This window comes from Acomys russatus, chromosome 25 (genome assembly GCF_903995435.1).
Source record: "Acomys russatus chromosome 25, mAcoRus1.1, whole genome shotgun sequence".
Taxonomy (NCBI): Eukaryota; Metazoa; Chordata; class Mammalia; order Rodentia; family Muridae; genus Acomys; species Acomys russatus.
In genome coordinates, this window is record NC_067161.1 from 10,545,684 (window position 1) to 10,556,726 (window position 11,043).

At 48.1% G+C, this 11,043-nt stretch overlaps 1 protein-coding gene across 1 annotated transcript; it reads left to right on the top strand.

The window, feature by feature from the left end:
- The first annotated feature begins 260 nt into the window (after positions 1-260).
- Positions 261-10,775, top strand: Mefv (MEFV innate immunity regulator, pyrin). Its single transcript, XM_051167718.1, has 9 exons — positions 261-587; positions 1,992-2,777; positions 4,259-4,605; positions 5,263-5,343; positions 7,341-7,571; positions 7,953-7,975; positions 9,855-9,970; positions 10,161-10,456; positions 10,743-10,775. Exons 1-9 carry the CDS (start codon positions 311-313, stop codon positions 10,752-10,754), a joined length of 2,169 nt encoding a protein of 722 aa, XP_051023675.1. The 5' UTR covers positions 261-310; the 3' UTR covers positions 10,755-10,775.
- The last annotated feature ends 268 nt before the right edge of the window (positions 10,776-11,043 follow it).

Here is an 11,043-nt window from a genome sequence, read left to right on the forward strand (position 1 = left end):
GCATCTGGAAGGTGTGGACCTCCACCCCAGAACCTCCCTTAACAGTCTGGCCTGCCTTTTATTCATAGGCTGGCAAAGCAGAGCTCTCATCATCAGAAATGACTCGGAATCCTTGAAGAGGGGTGCAGTGGGCTGCACCCAGGACACGCCCTCATCGTCAGTCTCAGTTTCCACCAAAGGCTGCGTTGTTTCCTGTGCGTTGCCTGGTATTTCACAAGCTATTTCTTGCTCGTTCTTTAGTATCAGGAGAGAGGTCCTCATTTTCTGCCAGAAGCCGCACAGCTGGCTGCGGTTCCTCCTGGCCAGCAACATGGCCAAGACCCGTAGCGATCACCTGCTAAACACCCTGGAGGAGCTGTTGCCCTACGACTTCGAGAAGTTTAAGTTCAAACTACAAAACAGCACCATGGAGAAGGGCCACTCCAGGATCCCCCGGAGCCATATACAGATGGCCAGGCCGGTAAAGCTGGCCAGCCTTCTGCTCACCTACTACGGGGAGGAGCATGCTGTCAGGCTGACCCTGCAGATCCTGCGGGCCACCAACCAGCGGCTACTAGCGGAGGAGCTTCGCAAGGCCACAGGCCCAGGTACGTGGCCAAGCCCATTCCCAGCGGCCATGGCTGCTGGGTACTGGTGGAGGAGGGAAGGAACGCTCGGACCCAAGCTCACTAGCTTAAGGATTGGGGAGACCCCCGTCCGTTCCCCCACAACCTGAGCAGTGTGCCCCGACCTTCTCTCTGGCCTTTGTATCCTGCTTAGAGAAGCCTCCCTCTCCCCCAGGCTCCCAGAGACGAGGCTGTGCGTGAGAATCAGGACAAGCACTTCATTTTTTTTTTTTTAACTAACACGCATGCGCAGACGAAGATTCGGTTAGCAGAAAGGGCTGGAAATCCAACCATACTAACAAGGCTGAAAAATCTTATTAACTGTCTAATTTCAGGATCCTTTACAAGCACACTTAAAGGTTCTTTACTTTTAATGGAAAGTTCCAAAATTACAGATTAGCTTCATTGAATTAAGCCTTACTGGTCATTTTAAGCAACAATATCCTAAAATTGCAGGCAAGTGTGTTTACTGTTTTTTATTTGTTTGGGTGTTTTGTTTTGTTTTGTTTTTGCATGTTAGACAGGACCTCACTATGTAGACCAGGCTGGCTTCAAACTCACAGAGATCCCCCTGCCTCTGTGTCCAGAGTGCTGAGATTAGAAGGTGTACACAGCACACCCATGCAATGTTGTTTTCAAGTATCACATATACACATTCCTTTGGGGCCTGAGATTTTCTTCAGTTTGTGCAGTGAACAGAAAACAGAGTCAGTAATAAGTCCCTATTTTAATTAGTTAATTTTATGCATGTGGTTGTTTTGCTTGCATTCACATGCGTGCATCACTTGCATACTTGACATGCACAAAGCCAGAAGAGGTCATCAGCTTCCCCAGAACTGGTTGTGGGCCACCATGTGGGTGATAGGAACCAAATCTGTATGCTCTGGAAGATCCTCCAGTGCTCTGAACTACTGAGCCATCTCTCTCCCCCTGGGATTCTATTTTAATTTTTAATTTAAATTTATTTATGTATGTTGTGCCTGTCTGCATATGTAAGTGAGTGTTAGTGTGCTGTGGCACCCATAAAAAGGTCAGGACAACATGAAGGAATTGATTGGCTCCTTTTCCTTGTGGGCTCTGGAGGTCAAACTCAGGTCACCAAGCTTGGTGACAAGTACCTACTCGCTGAGCTGGTCTGTTTTAATTCTTCTTCTTTTTTTAATTGCTTTGTTTTATGAATCAATTGTCACATCTATAGTCATGCAGACATCCATAACAACAAGCCAGCTTTCATTTATCTTACATTTTATGGTTCTGTGTTATTGATTGCTGTTGTCTAGAATGTCCTGTTCTTTGATTTTAATAACTTCTGTGGAGGTTCTCTCTTCCTCAACGTCAGCCTTGAATGTAGGACAGCTTCATGACCGTCTCTGATTGTCTTCCTAGAACATGTAACTGAAGAAAATAGAATTGATGGTTCTGCCCAGTCTCCTGGAGAGATTAAGTCCACGAGTGTCCTGGAAGTGGATGGGACAAGGCAGAGTGAAGAAGGCTTGGACAGCCTGCCGCCCAGCCAGTCTGAAGTGGGGAAGGGACCCCAGAAGAAATCTCTGGTCCAAAGGAGGGATCAGAGGGGCCCCGAGAGCCTGGATTCAAAGACCAGGCCAGGAGCCAGGAGCACGGCCTCGCTCTATAAGAGAAGCCTGGTCACCCAGTCCCCAGGGGACAAGGAGGACAAGACTGCAGCAAGCGCCCAGCTCCGCAGGAATGCCAGCTCAGCGGGGAGGCTGCAGGGACTCAGCAACAACATGCCAGTGAGGAGAGAAAGCAAGAAAGCTGAAGTGTATTTGCCTTCAGGAAGGAAGCGACCCAAAAGTCTTGAATTTACCTCCTGTTCAAGAGAAGGCGAACCCCCAAATTCAGAAACCCTCCTGAGTCAAGAGGAAACAAGCAACGGGAGTCTTCACGCGGCACCTACCCCCATGAGAGCAGCTATCTTGAACGGAGGGACGTCTGGGGCTCTAGAAAAGGGCACGGGGAATCCAGAATATTCCACCGTCCTGGATGAAGAAACATTCAGGAAACATTCCAAAACCTCATTGATTGGAGAGGAGAGATGCCCTGTATCCTGGGAGGAAAGTACAACTGGGAGACAAGAGACCTGCTATGCAGAACTGTCCTTGTCACTATGTGAAAAACCAGCCCAAACTCCAGAAGACCCAGCTTCTCAAGGTACCCTCCCCCAGCTCCCCAAAACTCCCTTTATTCTAACCAGATTTATACTGCTGGGATACCTGCTGCCCTCCAGGGGTCCCTTTGAAATGTGATGCAGGCCCAGGAGGGGAAAAAAAACCCACACATCTTACACAACGGGGTTGCATCAAATTTCAGTTTGTGCCTGAGTTCTTGGAAGTTCTAGCCACAGGCTAGGTTAAGAATCTAGGACTGAATGGGTTAAAATAATCCTTTGCCACAGTGCACTTTACCACGGGGTAAGTGCTGGGGCAGAGATTCCACAAGCATCTTTCTCTGGGAAGGGGAAAGAGGTTGAGCAAAACCCCTCTTCCTGGGGCGTCATCAGGATTGTGTTTGTATGTAAGAGCTAGAACGTCAACGGCACAGAAGCTTGTTCCTCTTTCATGTAAGTGACTCACATTTGCGTGACCACAACAAGGGTTTCTGATTTGATGTCTTTCTTTCTTTCTTTCTTTCTTTCTTTCTTTCTTTCTTTCTTTCCTTCCTTCCTTCCTTTCTTCCTTACATAAATTTGTAGCCTCACAGGTGATGCCCTGGCTCCACTCACAAGTATTGGAGGGACAAAGGGAACACCGTGATGTACAGAAGGTTTTTAAAGTTGCTAGAAGCTGTTTGTTCTCACTTCCCTCTGATTAGAATTTGGTCAAAGGGCCTCTGCTGACTGCACAGGAGGCGGAGAAGCTCAGTTTAGAGCGAGGATAGGCAAACAATTGATTCTATCACAAGAATGGTTCCTTCTGGGACACTGTGACGTTTGATTGTGAGGCAAATTCCTGGGCCAGGAGGGAGGAGAAAGGAAGAGCTAACAGATCACGTGTCGTTCTTTCTTCATGTGTCTCCTGCTGTTTCTGGTGCATAGAGACAGTGCCTATAGCCTCATAACTGTTCCGTCCTCACTGTGAGAGAGTCTCCCGTTAGCTTTATAAAGCCCCTTATTTTTATTTATGATTCTTGAGTGGGAGCTGAGGATTTACCTGGCACACTTGTTCCAAATGCTGGCATGTTTTCTGGCCAAGTTTTCTGCTAGGAGCGAGGGTCTGTCCACGAACGAACGAGGCCCAAGGCGGCCGTGCCCAGGGGCTCTTGCTTAAGTTGTGAGCTAACTGTGGTAGTGTGAAATAGGAAAGCGAATGCTGTCCGCGTGTTTCACTTTCCTTTATATGACTCACTAGATCTGTGTCTGTGCAAGGGGAGCACGTAGGATCTGTAGCAAAGGGCCATGGGTCTCTCACAGTATAAATGCCCAAGGATGCCAACGGCTCAGAAAAGCAGAAAGCCTTGTCCTCATCTCTTAGCCCCAGGGGGTCTGTCCATAGCCTCATTGGATGGCTATCAGAGAAAAGCATGCTGGGAAGTAGCCAGATCTAACCGAGAATGTGTGTATCCTGTGAACAGTTGCTGTCTTGTAACTATCTGGGGTTTACCACTGAAGATATTTTCCACTCCTGTGTCTCCAGGAAGGTCACGGGACAAGGCTGCATGTCCTCTTTGTCACACCCAGGAAGGGGACCTGCATGGTGGCACCTGTGTGCAAAGTTCCTGTAGCTGTTCCATTGCCCCAGGGGATCCCAAAGCCTCAGGCAGATGCTCACCAATATGCTTCCAATGCCAAAGATCACTTTCAGGAAAGAGCTGTGGAGCCCAGAGCCCCCCGCCCCTGCCACAGTGCCCACGCCACATAAAACAGGTGCAGCTGCTCTTCTGTGAGGACCATGGGAAGCCCATTTGCCTCATCTGCAGGCTGACTCAGGAGCATCAAGGCCATCGTGTGCGCCCCATAGAGGAGGCTGCCCTGGAATACAAGGTAAGGCGATCACGGCCAGCGCCCTTTCTCCCACATAATTGGAAACTGCACCACGTGTTCTTTATAAACCAACCCCTCTGGGACGTGGGCACCTTAGTCCGGATCCTTGAGCTCGAAAGGGTACAAACACAAGACAAACTAGGCACAGCAACAGCGGAAATGATCATTTATGTTGTTCGGGAGTCCAAGGATTTTGGTTTTAAGTATGAATCCTGGGTCCCCCGTTGGGGATCAGTGGTGCTCTCTGCGTGGCTCTGTTTCCATTGGTGATGAATTCACACTTCTTCTTCTTCTTCTTCTTCTTCTTCTTCTTCTTCTTCTTCTTCTTCTTCTTCTTCTTCTTCTTCTTCTTCTCCTGGTTTTTCAAGACAGGGTCTCTCTGCATAGCCTTGGTTGTCCTGGACTCGCTTTGTAGACCAGGCTAACCTCGAACTCACAGAGATCACTTGCCTCTGCCTCCCAAGTGCTAGGATTAAAGGCGTGCGCCACCACACCCGGCTTCACACCTCTTCTTTCCTAGAATGCCTCCCACCCACCCCCACTCCCCCATACCTCCATGGCAGCACCCCTGGTTCTGCTTCCCTTCTCTCTAGAATCGGTATGAGCTAAAACGGGCGGGAGCCAAATGTGAGCATCTTAACCAGGTCTCTTCTCCAGGAACAGATCCAGAAACAGCTGGAGCGGCTGAGGGAGCTGAGGGGGAGTGCCGAGGAACGCAGAAAGACAGAGAACTGCCCGGTGGGTCCCAGGGCCAGCCCTTGCCCATGTTTGCCCGGGGAAAAGAGGAGGGGACTGAGAGTGAGGAAAGGTCCCCGAGGGTCTGCCATCATTCACATCAGGGATGGCCACACTGAGCCTCTGTCCATGAGAAGGAGGACTAAGGGGGAGCTCACCCTTGCAGCTCCCTGTCAGGGGAGAGGGTTAATCTGTCAGGACCTGCTCACTTTCTCCTTCTCACAACTGAACAGTTTAGAGAAACTGGAAGACATTAGTTGTCACTTCAAAAACTCTCTGTATTGTTGTTATAATTATTGTAGCTCAGCTAGTACAGTAGAAAGAAGGCTAGGATCGATGAGGCTCCGAGTTCCACCCCCCAGTACGGCAAAAACTGGATATGATAACACACACCTATAATCTCAACATTTGGAAGGCAGAGGCAGGAAGATAAATTCAAGTTCACCATTAGCTACATAGTAAGTCCAAAACCAGCCCGGGCTCCATTGGACCCCCGAACACACACTGGGAGATCAGGAATGGCGGCACACACTTGCAGTCCTAACACTCAGGAGGCAGAAGCAGAAAGACTGCCACAAGTCTGAGGGCAGCAGGGCCTATACAGCAAACCAGGCCAGCCAGGGCTACATCGTGAAATCCTGTCTTTGAATGATAATAATAATGATATAATTTTTATTTATAAATTTTATTTAAAAAAAACTATATTGACTTTTTGGTGTCCTTTTCCTCCAATTCTAGGGACAGAACCTAGGGCTTTGTACTTGTAGGAAAGGGTTTTATGCTTGAGTTAAGTCCCCAAGCCCCTTTTTTGGGCTTTTTGAGACTAGATCTTGCTCTCTACTTCTGGATGGCCTGGATGTCAACCTACTTTAGAATGACCTCATCTTAACCAGGTACATCTGCCAGTATCCTACCTCTCGATAGTCTCATATTCTGAAGTGCTGACAACTTCAACATGGAAATTTTGGAAGAAATAAGGAAAACTATTGGACCTGGTACCATACTCAATAGATTTTCTTAAGAGCTAGCTCCTCTTATGCTGTCTGTTCTCGAAACTTCCATACAGATTGCTCCTTGTTCTGGAGCAATCTCGGTAAGAGGCGAGAATCTTACTTACATTTAAGTTGCTGTGAAGATGGGGACTGGAGAGATGGATCAGAGTTGACAGCATTTGCTCTTGTAAAGGACCTGGGTTCAGTTCGCATCACTTAGTTGGTGGCTCACAGCCATCCATAACTCCAGTTTCAGGGGATCTGGAGCCCTCCTCTGACTTCTGAGGGCACCAGGCACACATACATGCATTCAGGAAAAACATTTTTTTTCCTAAAAATAAAAGTAATTAAATCTTAAGATACTTAAACCTTAAATTGTTGTGAAGAGATACCATGACCAAGGTAACTTATTTAAAAAAGCATTTAATTGGGGGCTCATGACTCAAAAGGTTAGAACCTATGACCAGTGTGGTTGGGAACATGGCAGCAGGCAGGTAGGCAGGCTTGGTGCTGAAGCAGAAATTGAAAGCTTACATCTACCTTACAAGCATTGGGCTGAGAGGGGAGGGGGGAGGGAGAGAGAGACAGAGAGAGAGAGAGAGAGAGAGAGAGAGAGAGAGAGAGAGAGAAACAGAGAGAGAGAGAGAGAGAAAGAGAGAGAGAGAGAGAGAGAGAGAGAGAGAGAGAAAAGAGAGAGAGAGAGAGACAGAGAGAGAGAGAGAGAGAGAACAAATTGGAAATGGTGTGGGCTTTTGAAACCTCAAAGCTCAATCTCAGAGCCACACTTCTCCCCCAGGCCATACCTTCTAACCCTTCTCAAACAGTCCCACCAGCTGTAGACCAAATAGTCAAATATATGAGCCTATGGAAACCATGCTCACTCAAGCTTCACACTGAGGAAGGCTGCCTCTCGTCCATCTCTATGCGGTGGGCTTTGAGACCATCCCTAGATACGCATTTCCAGTCCACAGCACACACTCACCTACCTCCCAATTCTGTGTTCCCCAGAAGCAAACAGAAACCCAGAAGCAGAGGGTTTCCTGTCAGCTTGAGAAGCTGTACCGCTTCCTGGAACAGCAAGAGCAACTCTTTGTGAGCTGGCTGCAGGAGCTAGGCCAGACCATTGGCAAGGTCCGAGAGACATATGACACCCGGGTTTCCCGGGACATTGCCCTCCTGGACGAGCTGATTGGAGAACTGGAGGCCAAGCAAGACCAGCCAGAATGGAAGCTCATGCAGGTGAGTGTGAGTGCAGCTGGCCTTGACCTACCCACTGTGCCCAAGGGGATGACTCAGGCTGTTGTCACTGCCCAAGTCAGGAATCAAGGCCATTGAGGCCTGGAATGAGACTTGGTCTCAGTAACTCATGCTGTCTCTTGGGCTCCCGCCTCTTTGATGGGAACCCAGGATATCTCAACATCTAGGATGCCCCTGGCATCGTTGCTCAGGAAAGAGCAAGGCTTCCACCCATGTGATAAGGATTATGACACAGGGGGGATGCTCCTATTTACTGGTACCCTAGGACTAGGAGGCCTTGAAAGGCCAGAGAGCAGCTTGCAGTCAGGGAATCATGGCCTCTTGGAGACTGGTAACGGATGGCTTCTCTCTTTTCTCTCCTAGGACATCAGAGTCACCTTGCACAGGTACAGAGGGGTCCCATGGTGTCCCCTTGGGTGTCCTGCAGAAAGTATTTGGATGAGACAGTCGTAGGGAGGACCTGAGTCTATAACTCAGGAGTCCTGTTTCCTGAAGCTTCCTGAGATCACCCTTCCTGGCTTTGTGTGGGAAGAACAGAGCGGGAGTCTGACCAGGCGGGAGTGGGGCAGGCATGAATGGAATGCCGAGAGGAAGGAATGTTTCCCAGACCTGCGGAACCCAGAAGCCTTTCCAATGGATGGCCACAGTGGTCTTTGTGGGAGGGAGGACCTTTGGGGGTAAATTTAGAGGTGGGTTAAGCCCAGCAGGCAGGGGAAGAGAGAGGCGAGATAGAAAAGATACTCCTCAGACTTACTTAGGAACTTGACACAATCCTGGTGTCCAAGCCACAACCACAACAAGGAAATCTCAGTCTTGTGGTTGGGACTTGGGCTTTAGTGGGTTTTTTGAAAAATTATTTTTCCAGTAAAATATGCATAACCTATAATTTCAGCTACATTGTGTCTGCAGTGCACTGACACTGACAGAGCCACATCAGTGTTACCGCCATCGACCTTCAGAGCTTTTGTCTTCCCACATAGGAACTCTGTGCCAGAAACATTCACTCCTCATCACCCTCCTCATTACCTGGCAACCACCACTCTGTTTTTCCTGCTTATTGGCCTGGCTGTTCTAAATGACTCCCCCAAGCAGAATCATACAATGTTCGTCCTTTAGCCTTTGGCTTACTTTCAGTCAGCACGATATTTTCACGATTCATGTATCAGAATTCCACTCTTATCAATCACCAAATGACACGCCTCTGTATGCAGACATCACACCATCATTGTATGCAGACATCACACCATCATTGTATGCAGACATCACACCATCATTGTATGCAGATATCACATCATTGTATGCAGACATCACACCATCATTGTATGCAGACATCACACCATCATTGTATGCAGACATCACATCATCATTGTATGCAGACATCACACCATCATTGTATGCAGACATCACACCATCATTGTATGCAGACATCACATCATCATTGTATGCAGACATCACACCATCATTGTATGCAGACATCACACCATCATTGTATGCAGACATCACACCATCATTGTATGCAGACATCACACCATCATTGTATGCAGACATCACACCATCATTGTATGCAGACATCACACCATCATTGTATGCAGACATCACACCATCATTGTATGCAGACATCACATCTTCCTTATTTGTTCAGCGTTGATGGACATCTAGAATGTTTCAGCCTTTGGGCTATTGGAAATAGGGTTGTTGTGAACATGGGTATACAAGTCCTGTTGGAGATTCTGCTTTCAATTTCTCAGATTTTACACTTACAACTAGACACTGTATGTCCACCCTATTTAAACATTTTAAGGAACCTGCATGGTATTTCCAGCAGTAGAAGCATCATTTCGCATTCCCACCCACAGTGCTAATTTCTCCACATCCTTGTCATCAACTTCTAATTTCCTGCTTTGTCTTTTACTGCTGCTATAATGGCCATTCTAATAGGAGTGAAGGAGCATTTCATTCATTCTTTTTTTTTTTTTTTTCCTTTCAATAGAAATAGTAGAAAACTATAATTAATTTGACATAGAAAATTCTGATAGCAAGGCTGTTGTTTAAGCTCGTTGTGACTTTTATAAAAAGCAGTTCACAGATGCTGATGTGCAGCTGACGTTGAGGACCAGCGTCAGAGCACTGAGTCTAGGGAGGACTTCTTTGCATTGCCCAAACTGGCATGGGTGTGTTTAGTGGGGATGGTCCCACTGCCACCTCATGGGAACTCGGGTTACATCTTGCTCCTGTGTCCTCTGGCCAACAATCTTTTGTCTCCAGGGCTAAGATGATGACTGTCTCTGAGCCGTTGGCCACCCCTGCAGATGTTAAAGAAAGGATCTACCTGCTCTACCAGAAGTCAAAGTTTGTGGAGAAGAATATGCAGCATTTCTCAGGTGCATGAGCGTGGACGCAGATGGAAAGCCCTTGCCCACTTCCTCTCTGGGCTTCAGGTGGCCCAGAGCCTGTACACTCACTTCCCTGCCGGCCAGCTACTGAAGCCTTCACGACCCCGCCTCCAACTTCTTTCTGATCGAGCTCACTCGGCTAACTCAGTGTCTCTCTGTTCCTTTTCCTCCATTTCAGAAATGCTGCGCACTGAAATGGAGACACTCGGTGCTTCAGATGCAGCCACATGGGGAGGGCCCTGGCCTGGCATAATAAAAGGCCAGGGTTTGACTCCCGAAGGTCACCTAAGATGTGATGGTGGAAGCACACAGGACGGCGACATCGTGCTTTATGCAGAAGAGAAAGCTGGAGGGTCAGAACCTCATGATTACCTTCAGCCTCAGCTGTTTCAAGGCACACCTGAGTTGCATATGACCCTATCTCAGAACAACAAAAGAAAACTTAGATCTTTCCTGAAATGGAAACCTTCCTTTGTAAGTATGGGGGCAATAGAAACTAGCCAAGAGTTTTTGTAATGATCCTTTATCCGTGCCTTTGGGGGAACTCTTTAGCTGTTCATAAAAGGCCCCACAGCTCTGTTCAAGCCCTCTGTCTGCCTTGCTGATTGAACTAACCTCTTCAGTCGTTGGGGTACCTGGGAGGCCTTGGGTTATAAGTAACACAGGATGCAGAGCCCTAAGCAGGAGAATCCTTCTCTTTCCTTGTGGGGATAGTGCGGTGCTCTGCTTACAGCTTTGTTCTTTTTTCCCTCCTCTGTAGTTCCAGAACTGATTGGTGCTTAGGAACATGTAGGTAAGTGCTTCCATCAAGGCAAGTAGTAGCCTTGGTGTATCGGGTCCCCTGTGTGTTCCCCCTCTTCCTTAGATGGGGAGACCGTTGGGAGAAGCCCACAGATGCCACTCCCAGCTCGGTATTCTTACCCTTCCTGCAGTGCCTGTGACTCTGACCCAGCAGCTGCTCACCCCAATCTCATCAGCTCTGATGATATGAAGAGTGTGAGATTTGGAATCAAGTGGTACCCACTGCCTGACCGTCACCGCACTGGATCTTCCCAGCTTTG

Coding starts and splice junctions, on each gene's coding strand:
- Mefv (XM_051167718.1), top strand. CDS start 311: ATGGCCAAGACCCGTAGCGATCACCTGCTAAACACCCTGGAGGAGCTG. Junction 4,606..5,262: donor AGGCTGCCCTGGAATACAAG/GTAAGGCGATCA, acceptor TCTCTTCTCCAG/GAACAGATCCAGAAACAGCT. Junction 5,344..7,340: donor GAAAGACAGAGAACTGCCCG/GTGGGTCCCAGG, acceptor TGTGTTCCCCAG/AAGCAAACAGAAACCCAGAA.